The sequence below is a fragment of the Aricia agestis genome, chromosome 14, assembly GCF_905147365.1.
Source record: "Aricia agestis chromosome 14, ilAriAges1.1, whole genome shotgun sequence".
Lineage (NCBI taxonomy): Eukaryota > Metazoa > Arthropoda > Insecta > Lepidoptera > Lycaenidae > Aricia > Aricia agestis.
The window spans coordinates 12,391,240-12,409,737 of NC_056419.1; the positions used below are offsets into that span (position 1 = coordinate 12,391,240).

The 18,498-nt window shown below is 37.5% G+C and overlaps 1 protein-coding gene across 1 annotated transcript; it reads right to left on the reverse strand.

The window, feature by feature from the left end:
• Positions 1 to 1,672: 1,672 nt before the first annotated feature.
• Positions 1,673 to 6,269, reverse strand: LOC121733682. Its single transcript, XM_042124016.1, has 5 exons — positions 6,214 to 6,269; positions 5,786 to 5,827; positions 4,387 to 4,467; positions 3,155 to 3,388; positions 1,673 to 1,722 (listed from the first exon to the last, which is right to left on the reverse strand). Exons 1-5 carry the CDS (start codon positions 6,250 to 6,252, stop codon positions 1,693 to 1,695), a joined length of 426 nt encoding a protein of 141 aa, XP_041979950.1. The 5' UTR covers positions 6,253 to 6,269; the 3' UTR covers positions 1,673 to 1,692.
• Between the last annotated feature and the right edge of the window lie 12,229 nt (positions 6,270 to 18,498).

Below are 18,498 nucleotides of genomic sequence, written 5' to 3' on the forward strand. Positions count from 1 at the left end.
TTCCTTTTTTACAAGATAGATCTCAAACTGCTTTTATCGCGGGCTTCGAACGCGGCGACGAAATTCGAATCAAGAAATTTCGTAACGAAAAAATCTAACACTCCCCACTCCGACCGGCACAACATTGCTAGACTTCGGACACGGTGTTTGTGTGCGCGCGAATATACGTACTGATTATATTGTAAACAAATTTTCTCTAAATTTTCTCTTCTTTGTATAATAAGAAACTGCGGCTTACCGCTAAGTGGTGAGACAGCCTAACAGATAACGACTCTTCTCTAAAGGCCTGTTTCACCACTTTCTGATAAAGTGCCGAATAGGTGGTGGATAGCCTATTCGGCACATATCAGGAAGTGGTGAAACAGGCCCTAAGTCTCCTAATAATTCCACTACTACTTCCAGATCAAAAAACTATTTACAGGTCGGCCCACCTGATAACAGTATTTGGCAATCGTATTTTTCTATGGAAATTGTAAATTACACATGACTATTGGCAGAGACTAGAGAGGAGAAGTAGAGTGGTAAAGCAGTCGAGTATAGAGCAGAAAATATTATATATAGCATTATAGCAAACTATGTAGCAGATAGAATTATGATATTCTTATATAGGTATTTTATCTCAGCCTCATAAGTGCCCATCTTACAAGATCTGATGATAATCTGTCTGTCGTCATGGTGTCATGGCGTCTTGGTGTCAGGGTCTGACGGCCGTGGGCTCCGCGGTCAACCGCGACAGACGTTACAATGGCCTAAAACTTTGATGACCACCTGTCACCTTTGTTGTCGCTTGGCATACATGAAAGTTGAATAATAGTAGTAAATGACGCCCGCAACTCCGTTGCGCCTAAATTCGTTATCCGTGATAGCGGGAACCGTACATTTTTCCGGGATAAAAAGTATCCTTTTTCGAGACTCACAGAACCGCCATACCAAATTTCAGCAAAATCGGTTCAGTGGTTTGGGCGTGAAGAGATAACAGACAGAAAGACACACTTCCCATTAATTATATTAGTAAACTAGCTGTCCCGGTGAACTTCGTGTCACTTTAAAACCTTCCCTGGACTTCTACGAATATTTTAAGACTAAAATTAGCCCAATCCGTTTAGCCGTTTTCGAGCTTTAGCGTTAGTAACACAATTGAAAATCCATTTTTATATATATAGATAAAAGATGCACATTTTGTCTACAGAAGTTTGAGTTATGCAAAAAATACTAACAAGCCACTGTTCACGGTACCACAGGCATTAGCTTAGCTACAGTAGAAAAGTGAAGCAATAGATTTAAGGGGCATACTGACTGACACATTATCGTACTGGTCGTAGTGATTTTCTACATACTTAAATAAAAATGTAACGAGCAAGCGGATTACCTCATAGAATACGAAGCATATAGTTAATTTTCTCTGCAAAATATTATGTATTGTTTTTATAGGTTCACTATGGGTTCATTATCTTCTAAAATTATATAGCTGTCATCGTATCACACGACATATTGTGGTTATTGGTGTAATGTTATGGCTTATTAAAAATACTGGACACATTTTAATAATGCTCCACAAATTATGGCTTACACTAATTGGGTAGTGAAATAAAATAAAGCAAATAACATAGTTTATTCTAAGTACGTATAGTGTAAATAATATTCTTTAAATTACAATATAATAATCTTCTTTCTCTTTCACATGTAGTTGTTTTAACACTTCCAAGCTTCTTTTGGGCATTTCTGAAAGGATAAGAGTATTGATATTAATGATATCATTTTTTTAATAGGCGTGGCGTGGTTGTAATAAACATTAAAAAAAAATTTTTTAACACCAAAACATAAGCTATCATAATATATGAATTATGAATTATTATAAACCTGCAGAATTATAATAAACACTTTCAATACTTAAAAAATACATGAAAACAAACGATTATACCATAGACATTGAAATGTATAGATAGAGCAAACCTTTTCTAGTTTTGTTAGAAAACAGAAATAAAAAGTCTTTGTATTCTGTCTAGAAATAGCGGGTTACACTGAAAGCTAATTTTGTAATCTAATTGACTCACATATTATTTTGATACCTAACAAAATTGACTTATGCATTCCTAATTGTAAATAACAATGCAATATTAATAATAATACTCCCCACACCGGTTTCGGTGACGGTGGCCGGTTTCATTGAAACCAGACCAGGTACGCAGGAGTAATTTTATAGTGCCCAAGTGTGTGCGCAGTACACAAGAGCACTCTCTATTCCTTTACTCTCATAACCCAGTGGGACGGAAGACCGACACGACTGGCGAGAGATCAGGCGCAGGACCGACTTTTTACATGCCCATCCGACGCATGGATCATCTCACTTGTCAGACAATCAGGTGATCAGCCTGCATTGTCCTAACCAAACTTGGAAATAACATGTTTCCAACGCGGGATTCGAACCCACGACCTCCGGAGTCGAGAGCGACGCTCTAACCACTAGACCACGGAGGCGTTAATGCAATATTACACAGGCTGTAGAATAGCTAGGAAATCCATTGTCCTCATTTGGGGACGAACAATGATCGTGTTATCTATGTAATTGTTATTTGAATGTCAATGGTTGTATTGGTTCATGATTGAGGACCGTCACGTCACTATTAATAATGTATTCTGATGAGATGTGGATACTCAAGATACGATGTGCCAAAAAATATTCACAACTCAAGCATACGTAGATTATCCATAAGTTCCAGGAAACAACAACTTTAGAAAGTTTTATCACGGAAGAATGTACGTTGCCTTATATCTAGTTGTATCCAGCTCAAGTAAAAAACATGAAACGGTATGTATGTCACAATAGTTCTATGTCCCTTTATTACTCTACATTGAGCTAGGTGAATCGTTTATAATGTTAGCTGACTCGCGCTAATTCACATGCATTAATAATAAAAAGATCTCTACAGTCTCAAATATTACAATCTATTGTGTTGTCATGCTTTAATATTATTTAGCTTATTTAATATTATTTTTATTGTTCATATAAGCTTCTTGAATCAGCTTATCTACAAAAAACCGAATCAAAATCCATTGTGTAGGTTTAAAGGTGTAAGCATAATATTATAAATACACAGACGGATGTCCCTTGATACCTCTTCTGTTTTTTTATTCTATGTGGTGATTGATTTACCTTCAACATAGCGATGCCCGTGCAAGTGAACACGTCATAGGCCCTACACGGGTAAGCCAGGAACTGCCTGAGGTCCTTATCCACGCAGTCCCGTATGGCCTTCTCCACGGCCTCGCTCCAGTCCTGGTGGGTCTCCAGCCACCTCCTCAGATGGGTTCTGTACGCCTCCTTGTTCAAGGTGTGCGTATCGACGAGGAAACCTGACTTCTCAAACGCACATTGGACGTCGTTGCACTGAAAGGTTGGGAGGATCGTTTGTTTAGGCTCAAATCTATGTATATAAAAATAGATCTCCAGTTGTATTAGTAACGCTATAACTCGATAACGGCTGAACCGATTCTGCTAATTTTAGTCTAAAAAATAATCCTTGAAGTCCAGGGAAGGTTTTTAAGTGACACGAAGTTCACCGGGACAGCTAGTTCTCAGCTAGTTCTTTATAAAGTATTTCATGTCTTTTTTTTTTTTTATGAAATAAGGGGGCAAACGAGCAAACGGGTCACCTGATGGAAAGCAACTTCCGTCTCCCATGGACACTCGCAGCATCAGAAGAGCTGCAGGTGCGTTGCCGGCCTTTGAAGAGGGAATAGGGTAATAGGGGGGGTAGGGATGGGAAGGGAAGGGAATAGGAAAGGGAATAGGGTAGGGGATTGGGCCTCCGGTAAACTCACTCACTCGGCGAAACACAGCGCAAGCGCTGTTTCACGCCGGTTTTCTGTGAGAACGTGGTATTTCTCCGGTCGAGCCGGCCCATTCGTGCCGAAGCATGGCTCTCCCACGTATGTCTTTGTGTCATCTGTACTTTTTTGCTTGAAGAAAGGTAAATCAATTAATGTTAAGATCATGTAAAAATAGACGCACTATAGACAGCGTGAATGAAGTTGCCGGCAATATCAACAACATTGGTTGCATCAACAACAATGTTAATACATCTTTATCCCATCAATCCCCAAGCGGCAACAATGGAAAAGCTATTGTTCCCTACTTATGCTCTTCATTCTTCAGAATTTCAACATCCATCTATATTATAAGAAGTTTAAAATATACGAGGACGAATACGCTGTACAACAAATGCCATAATAGCGGTCATAAATCGCCACTGGTCGATATGACCCAGCGTTATCAACGTTGGTTCATGAACCACCTGTGGGTTAGTTGGTAGATAAACTCTATTGTATTAGGTTTTTAACCTGTTATGATAGTTGTGATTTTTAATAAATAAATAAACAAATTACAGGTCCAGGCAGCTTCTGGCACTCGCTCAGCGGCTTGGGGTCACCCAGCTCGGGGATATCGCAGCACACAGATATAGGTTTCTGAAAGAATACAAAGTCTCATTAGAGCTGGGGCTCGATTCTTTACCCTCGAATTTCGATTGTAGACCATCTCACTCTCGGGTGAGATAATCTGTGATCGAAACTACTTTAAGCGTATTTTTAACAACCTTTAGGTTATCTAACAAGCTTTAAGCATTAGGTAAACTAACAAGCGTTAGTTGACTCTGTAAACGACCCAATTCGTCAAAAGTGTAACCAACAAAATCGCTTTCGACCAACTGTTACCCTATTCTATCAGAGTAGACAGAATGATAGAGTATGCCGACTTAGAACTGATATTGAAATTTTTAAATTTGACGTATTTTGACGAAAACGCTAGGGTTGTTAACTTGTTGCATACGAATTTAAAACTATGACATATTCGATGGACGTGTTCCTCTTTGGTCGTATTGTTGTTTGTGTTTTGGCACATGCGATTAAAATTGACAGAATCCAATTTTGAAAACTTTATTTTTAATATTTAAAAATAAATTATATCAGCCAGCGCGAGGCACATTCCGTTCATAATCCTAGTGAAACCCGACGAATTTGACAGATATTGAAACCTGTCCGTCTCTTTGCAGTCGAACTACTGGTCGTTATGTCTATTGTGATTCTACTAACGGAGGTACTCTTCCGAAGTGTGAGAGTATGCAAACATAAATACGTCAATAATAAATAATAATATTATTCGTGCGCACTCAGACACGGGGAAAACGGACTTTAATTTACATGTTACGGTAACGTCAGCAGTCAGTGCGTTAACTCTCTTTGTATTTAATTATTTCGTGACATATAATATCCTAGTTACAAATGAGAATATCAGCAATTCTTTGTGTAATCTTTGCCAATGCATTATTTCAAACAAATCCATCGTTACATTGTTATTACCTTATTAGTTAAGTAGTGATGTAATTAATTACCAAGCAATTAACCATTGTTTTTTGTCATGTGCCATCGAGGAAATTGATTACTATGCAGTTGACAGACCAACGTCATTTTTTGTGTTAATTGTGATCTGTCGTAGCTCCATAAAGTTAATATACCTAGCGGATCCGCTAGGTAACTTTATGGTTGTAGCTGGGTTTGACGTAACACAACCAAACTACGTAGGTCCCCCATCTGCCTAGGAATCTTTTAAGAGTTAGTAGCTAATTAATAGTAACATTTTAAACTTTCGCATTGCAATATAATTAAAACTTTTTAATCGAGATTTAACGCAACGAAACGTCGAGATTAAGTATGTACTCGTAGTAGCATTACTACTTGAATAAGTCGCGTTAAGTCCCGATTAAAAAGTTTTTGTGCCAATACTTACCAAGGTCACTACTTTGGTCTTTTCCAAATCGGCGCTTACCATCTGAAACGGAAGAGATGGTGACAATATTATACGCCCTTTCCACATTGGCCCATGATAGACAAATAAAGAGGAACGTGGGCAATAATGGCTCATAATATATTGAGTTTAAATAATTGCCCAAGTTTGAAGCCGATTGTGCATGGTAGACTTCACTAGCGGGTATCACTCATGGTTATCTTGCTCCTACGTAGGCAAGGGTTTTTATAAAAGAAAAAAGACACACAAACAAACATTATTAAACAAGAAACCTTCCTCTTTTTTGGAAGTCAGTTATATAAATTAATATAAGTACACAAACAATAAAACGATGACACCAATAAACTGGAATTCAATTAAATTTTTCCGAGGGGGAAAATTTCGTAGATTTTGCATGTTTATTCACTCACCGCTGTAAATAATAATAGGTATGACGTTTTCGAGAACATTTTGCGTTGGGTCCTGTACCAATATACTTTATGCAAATAAAGAAAAAATAACCAGCTACTTTTATTTATAGGTGTTACGGGTAAAGTTGAAATTAAGGCGTTTTGAAAATTTTCTATGTTACTAGTTTCGACCGGTATAATTTGTCTGTGTAAAAATATGAAAATTGAGGTCTTATAACATTAATAAATAATCAATTGTAAAAAGTATTTCTTATTAATAATGAACTGGGTCTATAAAAATAAATTATTTATTGTATTACTACAAAATATCTCCACAATTTATGTAACGGAAATACCACTAGGAAGACCAATAGAAAGACAGGGTGAAACTTTCAGGGTTTACATAGACCCCCAATATTTTAGCGGATGAAACTTTATCTGAGCAGTCCTCAGACAAAAAAGTGATCTCATATAAGTTTATTTTTTTTATTTTAAAGAAAGTCAGAAACGATGTGCCTATATTCCAAGTTTAACTGTAACATAACGTTATCAACGTAAACACCCCTATCTTTATGTCATAGGTCACTTTCTTGGAACATATCAGTTAAAAGAAAGGTATTGAACCTACGACACACACGACTTCTGATTTACAATTAGCAACAGATAATACAATGACCTATTTTTCGTCAAAAATAGAGTAAACGTTTAACAACGTGGAATGTTTGCACATGTTACACGTTACATACAGGATGTATCAAAACTAAGTGATAATATTTTAGGACGTGTATGTGTCTTATTTAGAGATAGAGTTCGCTGTAAAAGTGTAGCGGTGCAAGAGTAACTTTTTTTTTAAATTTTGTATGGGAACTTCATGATTCTGGGGCGCTTGCCTATACAAACTACAAAATAAATTGCTCTTTCAGTGCTGATACTTTCACAGTGAACTCTATATAATAAAAGAGACATATTATACACAATACACGTCCTAAAGTAATTATCACTTAGTTTTGTTACACTCCGTATATACATGTTCTAAAAACTATTTTGCTCACTAATTATTATAAGAAGTATTTTCTACGAAACGCTCTGTCGTCAGAATACATCGTATTATATTATTGGTCGAAATTCTCTAAGGTAGGCTGCTGGCAGAGCAGATGCCACTGTCTGGGCTGCTGCAGTTATTGCCTCAGGCGGGTCCAGCGGCCCAGCGACACGCGGAGCGGAGCCACCTTCGGTTTTGGTGGGTAACCAAGTGTGCTCCTCCTTGCCGCAGCACCCGAGGAGTCACACATATCCAGGCGGCCCTCCAGGCCGTCGGAAATGCATCGAGCATTTCCCAACGTAAAAAAAAGGCTGTAGATTTTCTTAACTTATTTAACACCATTCCGCCATCTCTAAATTCCAAATGTAATATTTTATCATAGTTTTTCTTTTACCTTACCTCTTTGAATGAAAGAAACTTAGGCAAACAAAAAATCCAATCAAATAATGGATTATAATATGATTGTTTTTTGCTTATGCATTATTATGCATTTAGAGCCGCAAGGCCAAGTCTTCTCGACCTGGCAAGGACGAGAGCAGGGGGTGCGATGAGGAAGGCTTCATACTGGTGGAGAGGAGGAAGAAGAAGCCCGCCGCCCGCAACCATCGCGGCACTGCGCCATATGTACCTGAGCTGCGTCTGCGGAGCGAGGTCCCCGCGACGCCCCTGTACATATCCCACCTGCACTGGTCCATGGAGGTCGAGGACGTCGTGGACTACATCAGTAAGAAGATATCCCTCCGCCTGTGGGTCGAACGTCTGCAGTCTCGCCACAAGGTCAACTTCAGTTTGTGGTGAGAGTACCGACGCATCTTCTCCCGACCTTTGAAGCGGAGGAATTCTGGCCGACTTATATGGTTTACCAAAGGTTCCGGGGGAGACTCCGGAATGAAGCGCGTCGCCGTTAATTCGTGACAAAGTGTAGTACTTAATTAAGATTATAAATTATAATTAATATGTATGTTAGACATTAAGTTATATATTGTATGGGCCTACGTAGCCTGATTTAAATAAATAAATAAAATAAAAAAATAAAAATAAATTATAACAGCCTCAATAATGCAAGTTTTCCTCCGATAAAAGGGATTAAAGTATAATGGTAGAATCTTGTGTGAAGTGACATAACTGAGTGTCTCTTACACTTAAGTGCAACAACAAAGTGAAGCACAAAGCCTTACTCGACAAGTTTTCTTTTCATTTTCCCTGAAACACCTTGCGTCTTGAACGTTTTTCAGGTGCATTATTATTTTAGATACGCTTAGGAGTTTAATTCCCACAATCTTGTTAATGTCAACCCTGTACTTATTATACAGTGTGTATAAAAAATGCCGTCTTCATACCCATACAAATTGCCCGGATCGGCCGCGGCAATTTGAAGACGGATTTTTTTGGGTTCCCAGCATTGTTCTCATAGAAAAAGTTGTTCTTTATGACGGGCTAATTTGATGGTTTTAAGGATACCGGTGTTTACACTAACACACTGTATGATGTACTTACCTTCCCCTTATAAAGTGCGATAATAAATGTTGCTTTAACATTGTATCTAAAAATACCACTATTAGCATAATGTTTTAAACAATCAGCTGTTTGTTCCATAGCACACATACACACTTACACAGTCAGACACAAAGTACACTGTATAACAGCTATACCTTCTTCGTCTTCTTCTTGTTTATACACATTTTTCTTAAATTTAGCCCCCACAATAGTCACATGAAGTGTCTCAATAACACGAATAGTAACCTGTAAGTTTTATTCTCACTTCGGTTTATGGCCACATCGCTCATAGAGTGTTTACGCGCCCTTAACTCCAAGACAGGGTCGGATCGTGACCCTGCAGGCATGACTACTTGAATGCCGATCATTTACATTGTTACTTCAAAGTTCTAGCACCTAAGCGATTAAAATTAAATGAATAGGACATAATATTATTATATTATTAACAATGTTTTCACACGAGAGGCAGGACCAGCATAGACAGTAAAAAAATGTTTTGTTCGACGTTTGACAACGTTTCTGTTAATATTCTGATATAACCTGCGCAACATGTCGGATTTTGGTCGGATTATTTACTGTGTAGTGCTAGTAGCGGCCTTTGCTCCGTCCTTTGCGTAATATTCTCTATTGGGTTTGATTAATCGTAGGATTCGCAGATCTGCGACTGATCTGTTAACATAAAATCATTATCGATACTTTTAGCGTAGTGTTGCACGGAATTCGAGGAAAATGATTAAAATAAAAAACAAAAATGCAGATTACTGCTATAAAACATATTTATACACCCCTACACTAAAGATTTTTAATAAAATTACATCTTACAGAGCGACAAGTGTGAGTTAGGCTAATGTAAATAAACAAGGCGGTGCTTTCTCTCCCCGCTTACACGCCGCCAATATTAGTTAGCGCTGTTTAGATCGAGTGATTATAAAAAGTACCTTTACTTAACGTTTTTTAACATTCGTAACTTTGTTATTTTTATATATTTCTTCACGATTTTTTTATTATATGTAAAACACCACATTTTAAGCCCCTTGGTGTAAAAAACGGATGTCCAAAAAAATCGAGTTAGCGTAGTATAAATAATTGTTGGTGTCGAGATGGTATTTGCGTAATATATTATGGGCCGGGCCACAACACTGCGTTGCTTTGTCGCCTCGTGCAACATACCACAAAAACAAAATCGGAAATGCGATACGATGTCGTTTTTGCGTAAATGCATCGGAATTACATTGGAAACTTCCATTATACGTTCTGCGTCGTCGTAGATTTTTACAATGCGACGCCGCAACGCAGTTTTGAGGCCTGGCCCTATGGTAGATCCGGCCCTGCACCAAGGAGCAAATAAGGAGTGACGTCATGACGATATTCGACATCTATAAAAGACGCACAGACTTGATTAATGTAGCGATATTAAAAAAGTTGGGAGAGACGGAGTTACTTGAATTGCAAGTTGCAACTCTAAGGCTTAGGAGATTTAATTATTACTTAACGTTAATGTAATGAAGATTTTTAAATAAAATCCTTACATTTTCGGTCCAACTTTTCGTTTCAGACTTATTTAAAGTAATCCTTGTAAATCATTAGGATTATGTAATATGCACTTACTCGTCACGCCATACTAAATATTTTTTCAGGAAAAAACGTCGCAAAAAGATTTGAAACCGTAGTTAAGTTCGTCGCTAATTCTCAGAGGGCTTACTATTTTCGTTTACTTCTCATTAAAATTATTAGTGAGTCTTTCCAACTTATGAACATAATATTATACTCTAAATTCTAAAATAAAATGCAGGTAGCTAATCAACCGCAATCATTTGATGTAATGCGTTTTCTGGAAATACAATTAGTTCAAGCATACACTATAATTTGTCCATAGCTTATATGAAATATACTTGTGGTTTTTAAATTACGCGACAAAAACCATTTTGTCGCTTACGCCCTTTCTATTTCTTGCTGTTCCATTTCTTCCGGCCTCTCACATAAAACAAGCGATCTAAAACATATCCAAAACGATTTTTTACTTTCACGTGGCGTCACCTTAAGTAGTAATTGTGGGTGTTTATAGCATCTTTAAACTAGTTACTAGTCGTATAAATCGCTAATCTCCATATTCTGGAACATCCTATAACATTGTTGGACGTCTGCGAAAACTTTTAATGGCCAATTAGTTTATTAGACGTAGTCATCTCGTTGCGTCATCGTTAGAATAAAAGGAAATAGGAACAATTGATAGTTTTTGTAGGTCTCAACTCTCAAGGTTCTAAAGGTAAAAGATGTTTTTTTTTCGTCTGGTGTACATTGTTTTTTTCTTCTAAGCTTCACTTCACCTTAATGCAATATCACTTTAGAATGAAACAGCAGTTTTTTTTTAACCAGACAAAATAGGATATTCGTTGCTATATGAAGAGAGTTGCTTATATTCAGGAGTTTCATTTTGCAAAGCTGAAAAATCGGGAAAGTAAATCAAATTATCTTAATTTGTACCATCAGAATAATTATATTAACACATTTTATACGTGGGAGAGCCATGCTTCGGCACGAATGGGCCGGCTCGACCGGGTAAATACCACGTTCTCACAGAAAACCGGCGTGAAACAGCGCTTGCGCTGTGTTTCGCCGAGTGAGTGAGTTTACCGGAGGCCCAATCCCCTACCCTATTCCCTTTCCTACCCTCCCCTATTCCTTTCCCTTCCCTACCCTCCCCTATTACCCTATTCCCTCTTAAAAGGCCGGCAACGCACATGCAGCTCTTCTGATACTGCGAGTGTCCATGGGCAACAGAAGTTGCTTTCCATCAGGTGACCCGTTTGCTCGTTTGCCCCCTTATTTCATAAAAAAAAAAAACAGGCAGAATGCGGATCTCGTAATGCAGATCTTTTAAATGTTGTAATGGCACTTATCGAAATAATAAAACCGGCCAAGTGCGAGTTGGACTCGCCCATGAAGGGTTCCGCAGCAGCAATAAGGTTTATTTTTATGAAATTATGAGGTTTTTGATTCATTTTCATATTTCAGTTGATTTAATGGAAGTTAAATTAAGGTTTACCATTCATTACGTATAAAAAAAACTACTGGCTAGATCTCGTTCGAACCAAGTTCGTTGGTAGTTTTCGCAGTAATGTACACATACATACATAATTTGCGAGAGAGACTCTTCCAAAGTGGTAAAATGTGTGTCCCCCCAATATTTTTTTAGACTTATCATACTTTAGAAGTTAGAGGGGGGGACACACATTTTACCACTTTGGAAGAGTCTCTCTCGCAAACTATTCAGGTTAGAAAAAATTTATAATAGAAACCTCAATGTGATTTTTGAAGACCTATCCATAGATACTCAACACGCATAGGTTAGATGATTTTTTTTTTGATTCAGTTGCATCTATGGGGACCCCTAAATTTTTTTTTTAATTTTTTATTTTTGTACAAAATCTTAAAGCGGTTCACAGACTACATCTACTTACCAAGTTTCAATATTATAGCTCTTATAGTTTTCGGAGAAAAGTGGCTGTGACATACGGATGGACAGACAGACAGACATGACGAATATATAAGGGTTATCTTAAATTTATGTAATGATTTAATGAATCAATGTTAAATGATATTTGCACAGTATGTAAAGAGTAGAATATGCTTAAGTCCAAACAGAAAAATTTTAACACCTTTTTGTACCATATTCTAAGCAAATAAATTAATTATTAATTATGAATTCGTAATTTGGTCGGGTTAAGTCAAGCCCTACCCTGATCACAATAGTTGAAATTGACATAACTCCAAGACCAAATTACGGATGTCCGCCATCTGCCAATGTATAAAGTTGTTAGTACATATTTCAGTCGAAAGAAAAATGCAATACCAAAATGATGCCCTTGACTCTTCAACTGAAAAGCCAGTATTCTAGTATCTATTTATGTCCTAACAATATACACTAAGGTGACCTGGATCCATGTAAGCTGACACCGATATGCACTATGTGGGCTTATCGGGCCTCAAATCATATTTCTTTTGTTTGTTCTTGCGTAGACGACTCTATTGTCTGGCGGAAAAATAGAGTGATTGGGGCGCGCACATGTGGCGCGCTGAAGCGTTTTGCTTGACAAGCGAAATGGGATGTAATCTTGAAAAATTTAAAGATCACGTAGAGTAAAAACCACGGCTCGGGCTTTCGTCCACACATTCAGCATTGCTCGATAGTTTTACTCCATTTCGAAGGAAATTAGCTACGACTAATAAAAACTAAGGAATAGTAACTGTGTCAAAAATTTGTCAAGCCAGCTCGATTCGAGCCTTCAAACTGGCTCGATGCGAGCAGCGATCGAGCTGTGAGTTTTGCGGTCCACACGGTTTTTGCTGGATTTCGAGTAAAACTATCGAGCAAAACCGTATGTGAGTACTTAGCATAATATATTATTTTTTGTACCATCGAGGAAATTGATTCCTAGGCATTGACAGACTAACGTCATTTGGTCGGATCATGTCAATTTAAAGTTAATTGTGATCTTTCGGCTGGGTTTGACATAACGCAACTAAACCATCTGCCTAGGAATCAACTTCTCTGATGGTACGTAAGTATATAAATAGTACATAGAGTAAGTAGTATATAATATTATAAATTTATAATTATATCATAGAGCATACTGCTGATTCTAATATTATAAATGCGAAAGTGTGTCTGTATGTCTATCTGTTACCTCTTCACGCCCAAACCACTGAACCGATTTTGCTGAAATTGGGTATGGAGATACTCTGAGTCCCGGGGAAGGACATTTTTTATCCCGGAAAAATGTACGGTTCCTTCTCGAAAACGAATTTTGGCGCAGCGGAGTTGCGGGGGTCATCTTGTTTTAATATAATTGAATATCGGAAATTCGGTATCAATGTTCGTCACAATAACTATCGACAATAATAATTATTATAGCTTTTAAATAGTTGACAAGAATAAAGATGATTTTCTACTCATATTTATTTCTTGTCAAACCACCAACCAAAAATTATTAGTTTGAAAAGGATTTCTATCCGTTTCAAACCAATCATTTTTGGTTCGGATGTAATTAAAATATCAACATTTTTGCTGTCGGGCAATCCAAAACGTTCTAATGAAAATTGAAAGGTTTTACAGAAACTAAACTTTAGTATGTATTGCACAACTTATTTTAAATATGCGTTTATTTAGGGTTTTAAAAAGGGAATCTAGAAAAATCAATCAGTCTTCAACCGATTTTAGCATTTTAACTTTGTCGTGTAACGCTCAACTGATTACGGTTCCGTACATACATCGGCATCGGTTTGAGGACCCTTCTCACTGGGTTGTCAATATAAAGGGATATTGCACTGGAGATTACAGAAAAAGGGCTGGAGTCATTACATTTGTAATTTACTCAACGGAATGTGACCTATAACAAATTTACTTAAAACCTTAGTACTTGTTGAAGAGGTTTTAACTAAGATTTGATTTTATTTAAATTAGATTATAATAGACTAGACGACGCCCGTAACTTAGTTGCGCCACAATTCGTTAATAGTACCGGAACCGTACATTAGATACTGTACGGTTAGGTAGAGCCATGCTTCGGCACGAATGGGCCGGCTCGACTGGAGAAATACCACGGGCACACAGAAAACAGTCGTGAAACAGCTCTTGCGCTTTGTTTCGCCGAGTGAGTGAGTTTACCGGAGGCCCAATCCCTTCCCCTCCTTTCCCTACCCTTCTCTATTCCCTTCCTTACTCCCCTATTCCCTTTTAAAAGGCCGGCAACGCACCTGCAGCCCCTCTGATGTTGTGAGTGTCCATGGGCGACCGAAGTTGCTTTCCATCAGGTGACCCGTTTGCTCGTTTGCCCCCTAATTTCATAAAAAAAATTGAAAAAAAAGTATATGTACCTACTATCCTTCAATATACTTTCCAAATTTCAACAAGATCGGTTCGGACCGGGCGTGAAGAGGTACACAGGACAGACAGATACATTTTCGCATTTATTAAATCTTAGTATGGATTTGTAGAGCCTTAGGTACTGACAAATTTACATAAATATAATAAGCTTTGTTTGTCAATAAAACTGAAAAAAACTTAAACACCAGAATACGGGAATTTCTTAGGCTTCTTATTTTGCATTACTATTATAAATATATTTGTCGAATTACTATAATCCACTGTAATATGGCTGTCCTAATTTTGTAAAGTATACCCTTTCACCCTCATTAATCATGAAATCCACATAGATTAGCTCAAGTGTAGAGTGAATATATTAATTAATAGACTATAGGTTCAGTACTTAATTATATTTCATATTTATAAAATGTAATTATATGAATTTAAATAATATAATACTTTTTATTATACAGAGTGTAACAAAACTAAGTGACAATACTTCAGGATGTGTACGTATTCCTCGTAGAGTTCGCTGTGTATGATGTGGGAGTCTCTAAGTAGCAACGTTGAAAGACTAATTTTTTTTTGTCACTTTTGTATGGGCAAGCGCCCCAGCGTTAGGCAACCATTACACGGTAGGTTTTGCTGACAGTTTTACCACAGTCATGGCTGTAACTGATGGATAACCTACCGTGTAAGAGCGTGACAGACGGTTGCATGAAGTTGATTGACGAAAATCTGGATATTTTGATTTTTGCTTCACGCAACCATCAGTCACGAATTTTGAGTGAGTGTTGTCACATCTGACAAAATAGGAAAAAAAAAGAAACGTATACTATATTGAAAATGTTGGCTTTGACTGACATAAAACTGAAGAGAATTGAGTGACCGTCTAATACCATTCGTCAGTCATCAGTCACCACTCACCATCAGTCAAACATAATTCATGATTGACGAAATTGACTGTCGCTTGTATGAGCGTGTAATGGATGCCTTACGAGTTTGCCCATACAAAAGTAAAAAAAAAATGGTCTTTCAGCGCTGCTACTACTCCTACACAGTGAACTCTCTACAAGGAACACGTACACACCCTAAAGTATTATCACTTTCTTTTATTACACCCTGTATAATAATAGTGATACCACAGAGTACTATAAGCCCGGCCGCACATTGCCCGAAATTTCTGATCAGAAACAGTTGAACGTCCGCGTTCTCTTACATTTTGTACTATGCCGAGTGAGCTCGAACTCGCCGGAAGGATAGTTCGGATAGTGTGCGGGGTGGCGGTCCGGCGAAATTCAACTGTTTCTGATCAGAATTCGCACAATGTGCGGCCGGGCTAATACTGGCGTAAGTGATACAGAAAATCGCTCCGCCACACCATGTGCGTGGTGTTAGGCTAATATTCTTGAAATGGGATTTCATTATGAACGCTGATCATAAATGTGCTAGAATAAACTATGACAATGTCAAGATTGTTATTTCGACACTTGATTGTAGATTCAAAAATTAATTAAATCACAATAACAATAAAATTTATAAAATTTAATCAGTAGTTTACGCAAAGGCGCAGAAGAGGGCGTACATACAGTAATTTAAAATACGACCAAAATCCGACATATTACACACAGCACACGTCATAATAATTATAAGAATATTGACAGAAACGTTGTCAAACGTCAAACGAAACTTTTTGTTTACTGCAAAAAGTTAATATACCTAGGTTTACTGTCTATAATGCACTCTATCCTGAAAACATTGCAGTAATCCCTGTATTGTTAAAATAAGTCTTAGAACCCTTTTTGGGAGGAAATTATTTATAAAAAGACATATTTCTTACAATGAATCAGATAGGGCTAAAATATTGTAGCTGCCACTTGGATCTTATCATTTATTTATCTTCTCAAAACAAAGTCGGGGAATACATAAATACTCATAATGGAGTCAGCCGGATCTCACTTTGCAGCTTTGGGCAGTCACGATCTTAGCAAATACTGTATTAATACCAAAGTATTTGTTAATATCACTAGACTACCTTTTTTTTATGAAATAAGGGGCAAACGAGCAAACGGGTTACCTGATGGAAAGCAACTTCCGTCGCCCATGGACACTCGCAGCATCAGAAGAGCTGCAAATGCGTTGCCGGCCTTTTAAGAGGGAATAGGGTAATAGGGGAGGGTAGGGAAGGGAAGGGAAAAGTTGAGGGTAGGGAAGGGAATAGGGTAGGGGTTAGGGGATTGGGCCTCCGGTAAACTCACTCACTCGGCGAAACACAGCAGTTTCACGCCGGTTTTCTGTGAGAACGTGGTATTTATCCGGTCGAGCCGGCCCATTCGTACCGAAGCATGGCTCTCCCACGTATAAAATATACCTATGCAGTATGCAGTGAAGTAGTATTATATTATGTAGCTACTTTACTACATAGAAAAACTAATCTTAAAATGCTTAAAAAATATGTTTGTAAAAAGTTTGTTATAATATATTATAATGTTAAGAAAAACCTACTCTGTTCAATAATACGCAGAAATATTAAGATACCTAAGATATCAAAGTATTTATTAATATAAAAGTTGATATTTAATATAAGTACTTAATACAAACATTTAGATTGGTCATCTTGGCGTTCATTGAGAGAGCCCTATGTCCGTATGTCCGTATGTCCTATGCAGTGGACCACTAATAAAAGGCTGATATGATGATGATGATGATGATGAAACATTTTGAAAATTTTACGAAAGCTATGAGGGATTCTTTATTTCGCTAGGGAAAGGTAGAATATATCGCTAAGGAAACGCAAAAAAGGAGCTTAAAAACTTCTTACGTAATTAAGGAATACCCATGCGAGCACTTTTGTGGTACACTTTACGGAAAACTATCACGCCTATTGATTTGTGCTTTATCATAGCAATTTTTGTTTATATTTTATGTATTTTACGTGGTAGAGCCATGCTTCGGCACGAATGGGCCGGCTCGACCGGAGAAATACCACGGGCTCACAGAAAAGGCCGAGTGAGTGAGTTTACCGGAGGCCCAATCACTACCCTATTCCCTTCCCTACCCTCCCTTATTCCCTTCCCGTCCTTACCCTCCCCTATTACCCTATTCCCTTTTAAAAGGCCGGCAACGCACCTGCAGCTCTTCTGATGCTGCGAGTGTCCATGGGCGACGGAAGTTGCTTTCCATCAGGTGACCCGTTTACTCGTTTGCCTCCTTATTTCATTAAAAAAAAATACATAAATACGCATAATGGAGTCAGCCGAAACTCACGGTTCAGCCAAGTCTCACTTTAGGTAGTCACGATCTTAGCAAATACTGTATTAACATACTAAAGTATATTTTGTTGATATCACTATATTATTTGATAATTGATATATTGCCTACCCTTGCAATGAAGCAGGAAAGCTACTTTACTACATAGAAAAACTAATCTCAAAATGCTTAAAAAATATTATGTTTGTAAAAAGATAGTTATCTTATATATTTAAACGAGCAATTCTTGTATATAAATATATAATTGGAATCTCGGAATCGGCTCCAACGATTTTCATGAAATTTCGTATATAGGGGGTTTCGGGGGCGATAAATCGATCTAGCTAGGAATCATTTTTAGAAAATGTCATTTTATTCGTGTTTTATCGAATACCGAGCAAAGCTCGGTCAAATAGCTAGCGTATATTTAATGTTTAAAAAAACCTACTTTGTTTGTCTAATAATACGCAGAAATATTTAGAAAAGTACCTAATCAAAGTACTAAATAATATGAAAGTTTATTAATATTATATATAATATAAACATTTTGAAAATTTTACGCAAGCTTATGAGGGATTCTTTACCTCGCTAGGGAAAGGTGGAATATCTCGCCAAGAAAACGCAAAAAAGAAGCTTAAAAACGTCTTACGTA

What these genes read in the sequence shown, in the direction of transcription:
- LOC121733682 (XM_042124016.1), bottom strand. Translation starts at nt 6,252, where the DNA reads ATGTTCTCGAAAACGTCATACCTATTATTATTTACAGCG. An exon ending in GCCAGAAGCTGCCTGGACCT is followed by an intron (nt 3,389 to 4,386) that starts GTAATTTGTTTA and finishes CCAACCTTTCAG; the next exon opens with TGCAACGACGTCCAATGTGC. An exon ending in CGGGCATCGCTATGTTGAAG is followed by an intron (nt 1,723 to 3,154) that starts GTAAATCAATCA and finishes TTATCCTTTCAG; the next exon opens with AAATGCCCAAAAGAAGCTTG.